This window comes from Falco punctatus, assembly GCF_963210335.1.
Source record: "Falco punctatus genome assembly, chromosome: Z".
Lineage (NCBI taxonomy): Eukaryota > Metazoa > Chordata > Aves > Falconiformes > Falconidae > Falco > Falco punctatus.
Window position 1 is genome coordinate 56,353,326 of NC_137586.1, and position 16,663 is coordinate 56,369,988.

Sequence of the window (16,663 nt, forward strand, 5' to 3'; positions counted from 1 at the left end):
GTCCAAATAACGGAGAGAAGATCAGATTCCATGTACTATAACCAGTCTTACTATTTTTATGACAATACATCTGCCCACTTGAAGTGTGCTTACCTGCCACACAGTGTATTTGCAAGCACTTGTAAATATTTCAAATCTTTTCTTGGAGTCCTGTAAACAAATAGCTTTATGCTGTTCACTAAAACTTATGAGAGTAAGACTAGTTTTCCGAGGCTTAAAGAGTAGTGGAGCCTTTGCTGTTTTGATGTTATACTGTGTGGCACTGAATTTTCTCCTGATGGCATCTTTTTCTCAAACTCACTTTACCATCATGGTAGCAGTTTTATTCATGTATTAGAAATCCCATGTTCTAAGCTTACTATCTGAGCTGAAATCTTGCGTTTCACCACTACTTCTAGAAAAGGTGGCATTTAGACAGGTACATGAACATAAAATAGCTCTTTTAGAGGAAAAAAAACACACTTGAAGTTGCTTTTTAATCTGTTGATTTGTTTTAGCAAATGCAACCAGTCTTTAGTAGGAACAAAATCCATGCAGTTTTTCTGTGGAATTTGCTGTTTGGTCAGTCTTAGCTGCTTTTGCTAAGAAAAGGGCAATGGTTTCAAATTTGGCCATAAAAGTTAGCTATGTAAACCACTATTATGGCTCTGAATAAGTAACACCATTATTAAACACCTGTAGCTATTCCTGAAATCATTGGACATAATTATTCTTTAACATAGTATCTGTGAGTTGCTTGGTAGCAAGTCAAGTAGCAAAACAAGTACTTTTGTTCATAGTTTTTCTGTGTTCTATCCTGACAGACCAGGCACAAAACACGTCAGCACATTAGTAAATGTTTATTTTTGGGTAGCAGTAACTCTGCACGCTCTACCCCGTTACTTAAATGCAGCTGAAATAATTTACGTTCTGGAGGAATCATTTTTCACTCCAGCTAGTAGGCACGCTTTATGCAGGGCTGTTTGGTCTGGCCTTGGGTTTTGCTGCATCTGCTGGTCTGTGACAATATGCAACCCAATAGTTGTTTAGTTTTTGGGTTATTCCAGGGTAACAGAAAGTTTCCTGTGCTTATCTCAGCAGTAGGGGTTCAGTTGCTACAGAATGGGATGTGTTACTATAATTCTTTTAACATTTTTTTCAGTTAAAATACTGTGTGATACCTGATCATTATTTAAAGATGAGAATGTGCTGATCTTCAGTCTCGGAAAGTGGCAACAGTCTGTGTGACCCTACCAACAGGATTCATCTGGTTAAAATTATTCAGGTTTTTAATTTTAACCTCTTAATTAGAATACGGAAAGTTGAAAATAGAACAGTTGCCTTTGGGCATTTTCTGGATATATTTCAAAAAAGAATGAACTTGAGGAATGGCTAAGATTCATATCATAATTTTGAGCGTTAAGATTTCAGTTCTGAGATAGAATACCCAGACATGAGTCCTCAGAGCCAAGAGATGACTGATTTTTTGTGCAAGGGAAAAGTACATACTTTTAACATTATAAAGAGGTATCAACAGCATTATAGGAAGATGCTGACTCTGAAAAATACAGGAATAATGACTTTCTTTATTCTACAGAATATTTATGATGGCTTCCAAAACCAAAACATCGTAAGATACTTAATTGCTGGATATACTGATATTCAGTACATGGTGTTGCCTGAGGCGTTTACACTTCAGGAGAAAGCTTACATTCTCGTTAATGGGAATGGAGCTCTTCAGACAAAACAAATACTTGGAGCAAATTCTAGACAGTTTTACTGCAGCCCCTGATCGTCCCTGCATGGTCACGTTTTATACTGAACTTGAGTATTGTAGTAAAGTTGCTTTGTAAGTTAAAAAACTGATTTGTGAAAGGGTGGAGACGTGCAAGATGTATGTCTTGTAGGAACAAGGTAAGGGACCTTCCTCTGTTTAGCTTGGTGTCCTTAAGTCATGCCACTTTTTACCACCTGGGTATGACTATGCTGTTCACATTAGCCAAGGATGCAGTACCTACAGCATGGTTCTGTACTGTTCTAAACGGCATTTGAATTTCATGTCTAAGCATTCTGTCCTCTTTCCAGAAAACAACAGACTGGGTTTGTTATGGCTCTGAATACTGTGATGAGTTTTTTGGGCATCTGCATTGCAGGAGTCAGCCATAAAGAAACTTCTTCAAAAACTACAACATTGACAAAATGTCTGCCTTCCTTCAGCTTTGCAGTATTAGGAGGATTGGATTTCTGGATTAGTCTAGCACTTTTAGTTTTTAACCTGAAATCTCTTCTCAGGATTGTTTCTAGACTGTGAGTATTCTCATTGTTCTCTGCTAGATGTGGTAATAGATCACGTATTGAAGAAGACATTGAAAATCTCTAATTTTCAGTTAAAAATTTGTGATAAAATTGTATAAAATCACTTTTACTTGGGTGTGTTTAAGCTTTAAGAGTTTAATGTCATTTCACTAGTGCTAATTAGGGAGCAGAAAGACTCAGCCCCATGACTTTTTTTTTTTACCTTCTTGCCACTGTCACACTAAGCTTATATTTAGTAAAGATTTAGATTTAAATTTCCATGTCTGATGACAGATCATTTTTATAGTGCATTTTAGCAGCTCAGATCAGTACTTCCTTAACTGTGGATTAGTCTGATCACAAATGCCTGTCATGTACCTGCAGCCTCAGGCATGGCAGTGGTAGTTCACTGGAAGCATGCAGCTTCTTTACAGGTTAAAGTTCCCTAGTCTTGAATTTATGCTGATTTTTCCTGCATCATATTTGGAACCTGAATTAATCTGTTTGAATATCTGAAATTCACGTGCTTTTAGTATGTTTTATAATGGGAATGTTTGCCTCTTTGCCATACTTGATGTGAAAGATGACAGTGAAATGTGATGTTTGCAGTCATGTTCCTCAGGCTGCTGCTTATTCCTTATGGCTTGTTTCAGTTTGAGAATACCTTTTTCTGTTCATCCTATGGGTTTTTTAGCTCATACTTTATGTAGCAGCTTATGGGTTACAAAATGAAAGGTCATATGAGTTCAATTCATATGATTGATGACTCGCACTATCCTGTTATAAATTGCAGTGAACCAGCATGAAGCAAATAGTCCAGAGTTTACCTGAGTGTAAAAGCTTTAAACGTGTTTGCCATGGTTCCTCTCCAAAAGTAGCCTGACTTTATGCTTTTGTGAATGCATATGTCAGCATATATAACTCCAGTAACCTTTTGATGCTTTGTCTGTGTGCTTTCCAGTGGTGAATAGTAGCCTGGTGATGCCCTTGACCTTCAGTAAAGTTCTGATCTTACAGATTTTCAGCACTGCAGAACAATCAAGACTTTGATTGCTTCCAATTTTCACAAATACCTTTGCAGAAATTCGTTTTAACTGTTGTCTTCCTAGAAATGAATGTCTCTTAGGTGTTAAAACTGTGAATTGCTTTGAAATTAACTTCTGGTTTAGATTTTCTGTCTTAGTTTCAGTCTGAGATTTTTTTGTAGAATTCTTCTTGACTAGAAGAGTTATTAGTGCCTGCATGTAATTTTGAAAAATTTAAGATAGTTGGCTTTAGAAGAAACTTGCTAGAGAATAAGTTCTTCAAAAAGCAGACTGTTCTATAAGCAGCAGAGCTGATGAAGCCTACTTTCTGCTAGATTTATGCTCTTTATCTTTCTCCTCCTTCCCTCTACAGTGCCTCCCCTGTCTTCTACCTCTTTTGCTGGCCATGCAGCAGCACATGCCATGGCTGGGGTTGGAGCTGTGTACTGAATGGCTGCTACCTTTTGGAGTGGTTAAGATGTGAGTCTTAATACCTGCCTTTTCTACATAGCAGATATTGATTTGGGTATCTTCCACCAGCCGCTGGTTGTTTTGTGGTGGGATTGTGTTGGGACTTGAAGAAGTTTGGTCTTTAGTCTGTTTACAAATCTGCTTAAAGCTAGCAAGCAGATTTAGAAAGCAACCAGCTGAGGGAGTAATCAGCAAGAATCTCTGCTAGAGGTAGTTTAGTGAGTTCTTGATAAACTATTCTTGGGTGGAGAAATTACAAAAGAGCTTCTGTTGCACAATACTTTGTCTTTCCGTTTTTTTCTCCACTAATTTGCCTGTATGTTTTCACTTGCAGCTTAGCTTTCTATCCTCTTTCTTTACTGTGTGAAACCTCCAACCTGATGTATGAGTGCACATGCTCTAATGTAGAGACCATAGTGCTGGACTGTTGAATTGCAGCCACAGCCTGAAGGCTGGAACAAGAGCACCGTGCTTGGAAATGCCGTAAGGACAGACAGCTTTAGAAGGTGCTTTTGTCTGAAGGTTGGAGTAGGTGACCTCCTGAAGTCACTTCCAACCTCAGGTCTTATGACCCTATGATCCTATTACTAGTCAGAGCAGGATGTTTACAATGGGACAAAGGGTGAGCAGGTACATCCAAATTCCAGCAAACTCCCTGCTTTCATCCATCTCCATATTGCTTGTTCAGATTGACCAGTGCACCTTCCTCTTCCTGGCTTACTTTTGTGGGGTAGGATTTTTTATTTTCTTTTTTCTTATTTTTAGGCCTTTGCAGAGAAATGTTCAAGATTGATCTGTTTTAAAGTAATGCAGTATTTTTTTGTTGGAGATGCAAGGTGCTGATTTATGAAGCTATTATTTGTTTGGAAGGTATCTGAAGAGTCTGTCAGTGTAACTTTGAAATAAGTGGCAGACAAGTATCATTAGAGGTTTAAAACACAGATACCACACAAAGAGAAAAGCATAATAGAATGTGGGCTACAATAAGGATTCTTGCTCCATCCTTTTCAGTGTTACAGCTGCTGACACTAGATATCTGAGTTTGTGGCCTTGAAACAGGAAGTCTTGATACATTTTGGAGTAAATGTTGAGTTTGGTGTATCTGACTTGAAAAGATTCTTGCCATCTTTTCTTTATGAAGTTTTACTTTCACCTTTGAAAATTTCAGCCATATAGAAACCTGACATTAAAAAAAAAAAACAACGGAAAAAAAAGGCTAATACAAAACCATACATCCTTACCCTCACAGTAATTAATCTTCCATTAATCTGTTTTAGCATTTTAAGTCCTATCAAGCCACGATATATAGTTATATTCCTGAAATTATTTATATAATTTATTTCTGTATAATATTATCCTCAGTTCTTGGATGGAACCTTAGCAATATAGATAAAATCAGTAATGTGTTATATGAACACTGATATTCTAGGCTGTACATAGATTGGCAAAATGTACATTCTTGTCAGAACTTTAATAAAAGTCAACCTACTTTTCGGTACATTTAGATTTACATAAATTTATCTTCCTCGTTCTGAACACATAGAATGTGGAGGGTAGAGGCATGATGTGATTATTGATCAGTTAGCAGTAGACCTTCACGTCTGAAAGAGATAAGTTTCATTTCTGAAGTGTTGCAGCTGGGCAGAAGTTTTGACTTGTCTCTTAGACAGAAGCTGTGACAGGGGACTATTGAAATTAACTGTAATTTCAAGGCCCTAAAAATTTGGTAATAGGATCTCTTGGGGAGAGAGATCTCCATATAGATGGCTTTTCCATTTGAATTGTTTTGTTTTCTAGACAGCTGTGTGGTGTCCTAACAAAAGCCAGTTGACATCCTTCCTATGTTTTTTTATGGTGCTTTGGATTAAATACAGTGTGAAAAAAAAGCTCCTTGCTTCTAAGTCAGCTACTTTTGGGTATCCATGTCCCATTCCCTGTATATAGCTCTTTTGAAAAGTTTTATTTTTGTCCACTTTCCACTGAGCCAGTTACCTGAAAGACAACCTTTTACATAAACATGTACAGACATGACCAGAAGTTTTGATTAAAATGTAACTGCATGTAGAATATGAGAGTATTTGATGCTTTTTAAAGTTGGCATGAATTTCAGTTCTTTTATGTTCAGTGATCTATTAAGGACAGATTTTATGGAGACAAAGAGTCTTGACTGGCAGTGATTTAACTTCTTACCTGCATGGAATGTTTCAAGGGTTGCTTGAAACATGGGTTAGCTCTTAAATAAATATGTCAATTGGAATGATTTTTTTTATACTGCCATTATTATTATATGAGAAATATTTTTTTATCTTTTTTGGGGTGTGTGTGAAAAATCAAGTTTGAAAATGTCAAATGGATATTTTATTTGTGTAGCTGCCAGCACATTGGCATATTTTCTCCCCTATTAAAGAGCTCAGTAACTAGAATATTCAGAAACACCTCTAGGACTGTATTGGCTGCCTGTGGTTTACCCTGAAACATAAAGGATATTCTGTCTTAACTAATGTAGTTGAGTACAAATGTAGTTTACTGGGGTAGAGGGAATATAGCCAAGACACTGAAATCAATGAACTGGGAGCACTATGCAGTGATATTGCTGATCCCCAGTTACAGTGCAAGACATAGGATTGAGCATGTGCAATGGAAGCATCCTTTTGAAGATATTGAACGAAAAATTAGAGTAGGCAGAAAAGCACAGAAATGTTTTCTGGAAACAAACCTGAGAGAGAATGTTGAAGGGTTCTTGATTGTATGTGCTCTAAAAGTGTTTCCCATTCTGTAATTCAGTAAACTATCTTTGAGGTATTATAATCATGCCTTTTGTTTATCATGTAACATATGATCTTTTCTTTTTCAGATCGAATTCAGTTGCCCAGGAATATGATTGAAAACAGTATGTTTGAAGAAGAGCCTGATGTGGTTGACTTGGCAAAAGAGCCTTGTTTACATCCCCTGGAGCCTGATGAAGTGGAATATGAACCAAGGAGCTCCCGGCTCTTGGTGCGTGGCCTTGGAGAACATGAAATGGACGATGATGAAGAGGATTATGAGTCATCAGCAAAATTGCTGGGGATGTCCTTCATGAACAGAAGCTCGGGTCTCCGGAATAACATGTCTGTCTATAGACAAAATCCAAATGGATCATGTTTGGTGCCCTCTACGAGGACCATGGTGGTTTGCACAGTTGTTCTTGTGATTGCAATTTCATTAATAATGGTGATATATCTTCTTCCCAAATGTACCTTTACCAAAGAAGGCTGCCATAAAAAAAATCATACAATGGAACTAATATACCCTTTGGCAACCAATGGAAAACTATTCCCATGGGCAAATATTAGACTTCCTACTGATGTTGTACCGCTGCATTATGATCTTGTCTTGCAGCCAAACCTAACTACTCTGAAATTTGCAGGCTCTGTAAAGATAGTGGTTAACATCGTTCAGGTAACTTGGAAGATTGTACTTCACAGCTCAGGACTTAATATCACCAAGGCAACCATTACTTCAGCAGCAGGGCACCAAGCAAAGCCAGTTGAATTCCTGGAGTATCCACTGTATGACCAGATTGCTGTCATGGCTCCTGAGGCTCTCCTTGTAGGCCAGAATTATACTATCAACATAGAATATTCATCTAATTTGTCAGATACTTATTATGGTTTTTACAAAATTTCTTACAAGGATGAGAATTCTGAGCAAAGGTATGCCCACAAATGCAGCTTCTCTCTTCTTTTACTTCTAGATTGTGCTTTGATTATAGAAATTACAGGGGTTTCTTTTTCTATTGGATGTTTTGTGCAACTGATTCTTATTGAGTGAAATTGATCTTTAGTTTCACAATTAACCTACCTAAAAAATGTCTTTCACGGATGAGCTCATTAAGTGATGACAGCCTTTCCATCAGTTAAATGTAGTGCAGTATAGTGGTTGTAGGTAGTTACAGTGTCGGTTTTTGGTTTTTTAATGTTTACTTTCTCTCTTTGGAAATTCTTCCCACATCTCTTGAGTCTCAAGGCAGGGACAGGGGGAACAAAGTCCCACTATTGTAAGAGAAGATCATGTTTAACATCATCTGAGGAACCTGAACATACAGAAGTCCATGAAATCCAGTGAGATGCACCCCACAGTCTTAAGGGAACCAACAGATGTAGTTGGCAAGCTTCTTTCAATTGTAAAGTCATGACAGTCAGAAGTCCCCAGTGACTGGAGAAAAGGGAAATATCACACTCATTTTTAAAAAGGGTAAATCAGTGCTTTTTACCAAGAAAATTAATGAAATTACCACCCACCACCACCTGGTTCAATTGGACCTTATACTGGTCATGTACTTAAGAGTGTTCATGCCTTTGTTGAACATGTAATTATCCATGCAGGTTTTCTAGAAACAGAGCACTGTAATAAACAAAAGACAGAAAAAGCAGTATGGGTCAGTCCAAGACCAGCTGACATTTGAAAGACCCACAAAACAACTGCTAAATACAGTAAAGGCTTGTGTGAAGCTTGTGTGAAGAACTGCTAAGATCTAAAGATTAAAAAAAAAACAAAACTGAAATGAGATGTAAAGGAAAAAGCAAGAAAAATCAGTGTTATCAGTGTTACAAATCTTTGCAACAGAGAGTTTTTATATAAATTCCCAAAATATTAAGAAGTAGATTTTGTTTCCTGAAAGGGGACAGCAGGACTTAGAATTTGCACCACCAACCCAAACATTTACAAATAGACAACATAGACTTGAAAGTATTCTCTGAGAAGAGGATCATGCTGAGATTGTATTTAATTTCAGTTACTTAAAACCAGACCCTTCATTGAGCTGTTGCAAACTTTTTCAGTGAGACTCCTTGAAGAATAAAACAGAAGTGTGGCAAACTTGGTCATAATTTTTCTCTCTGCACACTGCTAATATTATTTAAGTTCCTCAATTATTGCTCATCTTTAAAAAAAATTAAACAAAACAAGATGCTTAGTGTAAAGATGATTTCATAGACAGTTAGAGAGCTGTGTACCATAAGAAAGATGTATTTCTGTTCTATTCTTTAAACAAAAACTTAGAATATTTTGTTTCAGATTTAGCAGGCCTCTCTAAGTGTTAACAACAGACAACTAAACCAAAACTCGTTTATTTTTCTAAAGTTTGCTCACAATTTGGCTTTGAAACTCTCTTTATCTAGATCCCAGTGGGTCTATGATGTAGTGCTGAAGTGTACAAGAAAACAAGTTAGCTGCAATAGTTGTTTTCAAATATATGCAAAACCTGGCACATTCAGATGAACTGCAGAACACTTAGTGCGTTCTTGAATTGGTCAGCAACTGACCTTGGTCTTCATGTGAAGTAGTCCAAGGGGCTTTCTTAAAGCAATCAAGAATTCTAAGAAATAAATTTGGGTTAAAGGATTGCTGATCTTTTTCAGTTGGCCTGCATCTCTGATGAAGGTGTGTGTATTTTACTAGGGTGCAAATGTAGATGACTGTTCAGATCACCCAGGTAAAGTGCTGTTGATAAACCTTTTTTGAAAGGGTTGTTCCTGAGCTTATACTAAAACGTTTCAGTGTTTGCATTATCATTGGAGAGAATCTTTTGCCACTTGGGAAACTGCTGATAAGCTTCAGAATTCCATCATCATAGCAAAAACACTGTAATTTGTCTCTGTTGCGGAATGCTTTGGATAATGAAGAATCACAAAGGTTGTAGATTACATCAGAAGAACATGACCACAAGATGAAATAGAGCTAAGTAGCTTATCACAGACATTAAAGACATGCATTACCATCTAATAAATGGGAATAAGAACGTAGTAAATTTAGAAGGCAAAAATCACTTGAATGATCAGCCCCTTTTTGAATTTCCATGTTTTTTTCCTCTCCTTATGTAGCTGAAGCTTTGTTTATTTACTGTAGTAGAAAGAGAATGTATAAGTATTCAAAGAGGAAAGAGATGATCTGTCAGTAAGTTCTTGAGTTTTCGTCCCCCTTCAGTCCAGTGTTACCTGATTTTGTTCAGGAACAGGATGTAGCACATGCCTTAACGTGTATGCTTTTCAGTAAATCTTTTTCAGATAACTCCATGCTGATACCATCATTTCCATTGCCTTCCCTGACTCTTCTATGACCAGGGGCTTTGCCTCTGTATGCTTAATGTCAGCCGTTTTACAAATGCGGGCTACTTCAACAACCTCTGTTGTTATTGCATTTTCTGTATAACACTCAAACTATCAAGCTGCTTTTGCAAGAAAATGTATTTTCTTTTGAAAATACATCTTTTTATATTGCCACAAAAACATAAAAATCACCAAATAGCAAAATAACTCACTGTTGCCAGGTGCAAATTTAAAAAACAAACAAAAAAACCCAACAAAAAAACGTGGGCCTTTTTTGTATTTTTATGCAGAATTGTTCTTTGTTTTTCTTCTGTAAAATCTTGGAGTGAAGAAAAAAAGAAAAAGAAACTTACTGCACCATCTTCAAGATTGTCTGTCAGGGGGAAGAGAAGAATAGTAAGATGAAAGCAGGCATGGAGGTTAATCTTATAAGTTGTCAGCACTGTGCCTCCTTAGAAAAGTTGTAGGACCAAAAATGTTGGAGTCATGGTACAAAAGAAAAGAAAAATCCCAAAACTAGTGGAAAGCTTGGCAGTAGGTTAACAAAAATAAACCCCAAAATCCAAACCAAAGAAAACTCTGAACCACTGTTCTCTCCACTGATTAGCTCCAGTAAATATAAGACTTAAATTGGCAGACTTCTTGTTGAGCTCCCAGGGTTGTCTTGCAGGAGCAGAATATAAGTCAGAGGTGCCCTCTAGGAAAAGATGTAATTTCTGTGATTAGCTAGTATCAGAATACTGGAGAAGAAGCATAGATCTCTGAGAAGTCCTAGCTGTTGAATTAGAGACAAGATGGTGCATGAACTTCCACAGAATCCATCTACTAGCAGGCAAAGGGAGAAGTGTGCGGTTAGATGAACTGTGGGAGCATCTGCAGGAGGAGGCATGTCAATGAGATGGAAAAAATCTTCCTTGTAGTCCTTGTAAGGTTTCAAAACTCTTATTCAGTGGTCATGCTGACAAATGTAATTTAATCTTGTTTTTGTTCTCCCTCTTGCTGGAAACTGGCTGGCTTATATTTTGGTGATTGTTCTGTATCTGTATTATTCCGGGTGTATTCTTCTTTGTTAAGACAAAAACCAGTCAAGCAGATTAGTCCTCAAGTACATACATTTTTGGGGGGGTTAAAACCCCCTTTAGTTAATGAAACATTTATGTCACAGCACTCTTAAAGCTAGTGAGCTGTAACAAGGTCTTTTACCATCACGTACCAGGTTAACTTCAATAAGTAGTTAGCACACCTTGCCCTGGCACAGCCATGAATCCCCCACAAGGTCTCAAAGGTCCATCTACTCTTCATGCTGTTTCTTCATACTCTTCATGTCAGTCCCTTTACTGCCTTCTCTTTGTCTCTCCTCATCCAGGTCTCTCTTCCTCTCCCCCTTTGCTTCTTCCAGGTCTCTCTTCATTGGCTGCTCCCCTTTCATGCCCCTTAGAGCTATTTAACCACTCAGCAGGAACCAGCCACAGCTGCACCTTATCCACATCAGCCAACCTGCCGCCCCTGAAACCAGCCCACAGCTGTATATTATCAATGTTAATTAACTCAGCTTCATTCCTGTACACATTTATTCTAACTGCACAAATGCTGTCATCTACCATGCAGAAAGCTAGTCCCATAACAGGCTGTGACAAGGTTTGGGGGTAGAATAACTGTTCTATTATAAATAAACTGAGGTTTATCTTTTCCATAATTCTTAATTTGCTTTTTTCTACTCTTCCCATTAGGTGGTTTGCAGCAACTCAGTTTGAACCTCTGGCAGCAAGGTCTGCTTTTCCATGCTTTGATGAACCAGCATTTAAAGCTACTTTTTTAATCAAGATCAAAAGAGATGAGAAACTTTCCACTCTGTCAAATATGCCAAAGGTACCTGCTTTTGTAGAGGAATTTTAGTAGAGCTGCTGCCTAGGTAATCTGCTTCAGTGCTTCGCATTGTGTTTTTGTTGCATTAATGTCCAGGGAATTGACTTGAGCACATAAGCTATGAACTGTATGACTTTATAACATAACTGTCTCTTCCTCAAAGACTTGAACTATGGAACTTCATAGAGAAAACGCCTGTTCAATGCACTACACAGTGTAGTATATTATTGTAGGGCCAGTTGAATGGCTGTGGGAGGGGTTCCTGTTGAATGTAAATGAAGCATTATTTTGCAGGAGTTTTGTTGTTGGCATAAGTTTTACTTCTTGTTTTCTGTTTGTTGATACTGCACACGTGTGGACTACTGGAATATCTTTATCATTAGTCTTGTGTAACTAGCAGCAGTCTCTGTGAAAGATATGCCTGATCTTGAAGGATGTCCTTTTGAGCCTAAACAAAGGTGTGTGAATTTTTAGGCTCTTTCTTTGTCTCAGTCTTTAATAGTAAGAGCACCTTCCCTCTGGGTACTCAGCCCTCTGAGCTGGAAGATGGGGATGAGGAGGAGCAGAATGAAGTCCCCACAGTCCAGGAGGAAGCCATCAGTGACCTGCTGCTCCAGTTAGACATGCACAAATCTATGGGACCAGGTGTGATCCACCTGAGGGTACTGAGGGAGCTGGTGGAGGAGCTCACCAGGCCACTCTCCATCATTTATCAATGGTCCTGGCTAACTGGGGAGGTCCCAGAAGACTGGAGGTTACCCAGTGTGACACCCGTCTACAAGGAGGGCAGGAAGGAGGATCTGGGGAACTACAGGCCTGTCAGTCGGACTCGGTGCCAGGGAGTATTTTGGAGCAGATCATCCTGAGGGTTATGGAGCAGATCATTCTGAGTGTCATCATGCAGGACATACAGGGCAACCAAGGGCCAGCCAGCATGGGTTTATGAAAAGCAGGTTCCGCTCGATGAATCTGATCTCCTTCTATGACAAGATGACCCACCTAGTGGATGAGGGAAGGACTGTGTATGTTGTCTACCCGGACCTTAGTAAAGTTTTGGCAGCACCTCCCACAGCATACTCCTGCATAAACTGACTGCTCATGGTTTGGACACCTGCTTTACAGTGGATAAAAAGCTAGCTGGATGGTGGAGCCTAAAGAGTGGTAGTAATGGGGTTACATCCAGCTGGTGACCGCTCAGCTCATAAACAGTGTTCCCCAGGGCTCAGTACTGGGGCCGGTCTTATTTAATATCTTTACTGATGATCTGAACAAGGGGATCTAGCACACCCTCAGTCAGTTTGCAGACAGCACCAAGTTGGTGGGGAGTATTCATCTGCTGGAGGGCAGGAAGGCTCTGCAGAGGGAGCTGGACAGGTTAGACCAATGGGCTGAGGTTCAATCGGGCTCAGTGCTGGGTCCTCCGCCTGGGTCACACCAGCCCCACGCAGCGCTACAGGCTGGGGCAGAGCGGCTGGAAAGGGCCTGGTGGGAAAGGGCCTGGGGGTGCTGGTTGGCAGCCAGCCGAACGTGAGCCAGCAGCGTGCCCAGGTGGCCAAGAAGGCCAACAGCATCCTGGCTTGTATCAGAAATGGTGTGGCCAGCAGGACAGGGGAAGTGGTTGTCCCCCTGTACTCAGCACTGGTGAGGCTGCACCTCGAATGCTGTGTTCACGTTTGGGCCCCCTCAGTTCAAGAGGGATGTAGAGGGGCTGGAGCGTGTCCAGAGAAGGGCAATGAAGCTGGTGAAGGGTCTGGAGCACAAGTCTTGTGAGGAGCAACTGAGGGAACTGAGGCTATTTAGTTTGGAGAAAAGGAGGCTGAGGGCGGACCTTACTGCTCTCTACAGCTGCCTGAGAGGAGGTTGCAGGCAGGTGGGGTTAGGTCTCTTCTCCCAGGCAACAAACAACAGGACAAGAGGAAGCAGCCTCAAGTTATGCCAGAGGAGCTTTAGATCAGATATTAGGAAAAATTTCCTCACTGAAAGGCTGGTCAATCATTGGAACAGGCTGCTGAAGGAGGTGGTGGAATGCTTAGGGACATAGTTTAGTGATGGACTTGGCAGTCCTGGGTTAATGGTTGGACTTGATGATATTAAAGGTCTTTTCCAACCTAAGTGATTTTATGATTCTATGAATACAGAGGCAACCCCAGAATATGAATGAGGAATCTGAAGTTCCTTCACATGGATCTTTTCAGACAAAATCTTGTAAGAGCATATCTGAATTTTGTGGTGATGCTTTATGTCAGTAAGCCTTTGGAGAAACCTTTATAGAAGCCTAATTCATTTAGGCAGACCAGCAAGACTAATTTACTGCCTAGTCTGTCTGAACTAGGTCCTCTTTCATCAAAACATTACCACCATTTCTCACCCAACAGAAACTTATTAATACTGACATCAATTTAACTAATAATGAAAAAAAGGGGGACACATGTAAACTGTGCAGTTTGGGTTCCAGGTGTTGTCAAAAGCTCAGGTGCTGATGTAGCTACCTTGTTTTTCAAAACCAGGCTCATAACTGCAACCTTGTGAAATATCTTTTTCACAGTGCATGAGTGTTTATGTTCCTGTATTTGTGGTAGTTCTCAACCATTACTTTTAACAGGGTTGCAGCACTTTAGTTTATGTCCAGGCCTAAGAGCACTTTATTTGCTGCTCTTTTCTTCACTGAATTAAGAAACAGACTGCTGGACAACTCTGCTGTTTTATGTAAACAAGAAATAGTGCTCACTCACTTTCCTCTGATAGGAGTTAGACTAAGTGGCTAAGGCAACTTTCAACAGCTTCCATAGTTCTTCAAGTAGAAAAAAGTAAACTATGGTTTACCATTGCTGCATATGTACAGCAGACATTGCTGAACTAATAGCACATAGTTGCTAGAAGTCTATTCTGTTCTTCCATGTACCTTCCATAGATGATGGGTACTCTGAAGGATGCTGGTTGGTTCTCAGAGAGACTAAGAGTATTTTTGTTTTCAGCTCTTCCTCTTGCACACACTACTATAGACTGTTTACTGCTACTGTAATGCTGAGTCGCAAGTAGCCTGTATGTTCTTTTGCTCATCTCTGATGACATCATTATAAAGAAGATGAGAAAGGATTTTCTTTGATAATTTTCATCTCTGTTAGTTGAGAAAGAATTAACCGGTATACCTCTGGTATCTAGCATCTTGGTTGCCAGCTTGGCGGATAACAATTGGCAGATAGAGTGACGGCAAAATAACGATCAACTCTTTTTCACTGTCGTTTGTGGCTGGCTATTGAAGGAAAATGGTAAGGACAATTCAAGAGCAAGAAGGGTGTTTCCTGGGTGCTAGGTGCTACTATTTTGGTAGCAATACCTGCCTACTTTCCTTTATTATGTCTTTATTATTACCATTGTGGTGATAGACTTCTCCAGAAGAATAAGCTAGAGCCCTCACAGTAGCAGGCAGGCATATCTACTTCCTTTGTTTTCCCCTGCCATATGTGGTTGTACAGCATCTCCAAGCTGCCTTCTTCAGTAACTGCTTTGTTGAGCCATTTAATCTAGCTCCTCCATCACCTTCCTTACTTTTTTCTGTGATTTCATTCAGATTTCATGTCTTTTGTGCAAGATGTTTATGCAACTTTGCATGGACAGGAAGAAGACATTTGGGAAACTGCCACGTGTTTGTGGCATTGGGCAAGACTGAGATTTCACATTGTGTCTTCTTGCAAATTATGCAAGTGGTTCACTTGATGCAGTGGACAGTGAGTGTCGGTAGGTAAGAGCAGGCTTTTCAGCTTTCCTGAGAGAATCTGTAGAGAAACTAGTTAGAGCTCAAGCTCTGTGTTGTCAAGAATTGTGACTTAACTGGTCCAGCCAACATGCCTGAACGGGCAACTCTGTATTTCTTGTTTAACAACTTATTATTTGTTGCTAGACAATCTTCCTGTAATTAGTCTGGAAATAGCTGACACTCACACCTCAGGACGTGTAAATTAAATCTGCAAAAGGCATATTGTTACTTGCCTTAGTCTTGAATCTTCCCCTAACTTCTGCCTTGCATTGGCAGACCTTCAGAGCGTGTGGGGTTCTGTGCTTAGGAAGGAGCTGCTCCTCATCCCATCTGGCCCTGCTCAGCTCCAAGTGATGTTGCAAAGCATCTGGTAGATCTTTTGGTGCTCTCTGGACACTAATGTTGTGTACTTGACGTGTATGCACAATGAGGAATCATCCACATGGAGAAAACGGTGATGAGCTGCCTTTACTATAAGGTCATTAATGCATCTCTTTCTTCCTCATTACTTTAGGACCCATTTACATTTAAGTTTCTAGCCTTTCTTGCTGCAGAGCAGCATTTTCTGTATTGCTTATTTTCCAAGGAGATAGGAAGCCATTTGAGAAATTAATATTTGTGAGATATGACCACCTTGTACCCATTCTATTTGCAGTGAAAAATGAGTTGGTATTGCACATTGGTATCACCTTAAACATCGGTGCTATGAATTTTCCCTGATTGTCACATTAGAGATATACTGTTTGGCTGCTCCTGTACTGCATAGAAAAAAACATCTTTCTCCTACCCGTCTTTCTCTACACAGAATTGTTCTTCTAATGACTCATACACTCCAGCATAGTGAATTCCCTTTTAAATGATGTGATGCCTCTCTTGTATCTATTTTTGGTGTTTAAATTCCTGCTGCTTGTCATACCACTTGAATTACTTGCAGATCTGCTTCTTCCACTGCTGCCTTGCATACTACATGTCTTCTGCTCAGTTACCTATAGATGCCATAGACAGAAGAAGGTCCTGCTTCCTTCAGGCTGAGAATTTTCCTTCCTCCCCATCTGCTCAGGCTTTTCCATCATCTGGTTCTCTGCATCTTAACCCACCTTCTCTGTCTTGCTGTGTTTATTCTTGGTATCTGACCCTTTTCACTGAACTGTTTGTCCACTCTTTTTCTCTTTGTAACGCTT

General features: G+C 39.6%; 1 protein-coding gene across 3 annotated transcripts in view; it reads left to right on the forward strand.

The window, feature by feature from the left end:
- The window catches only part of LNPEP (leucyl and cystinyl aminopeptidase), a 67,151-nt gene that overhangs the window by 22,678 nt on the left and 27,810 nt on the right, over positions 1-16,663 (forward strand). For 2 of the 3 annotated variants that reach the window (XM_080372716.1, XM_080372717.1), the window contains exons 2-3: positions 6,625-7,465; positions 11,590-11,728. In XM_080372716.1, coding sequence (XP_080228842.1) covers positions 6,625-7,465; positions 11,590-11,728 — 980 coding nt within the window. Of the gene's footprint in view, positions 1-3,672; positions 3,780-6,624; positions 7,466-11,589; positions 11,729-16,663 lie in introns of all 3 variants that reach the window. The other variant, XM_080372718.1, reaches the window with a different exon arrangement.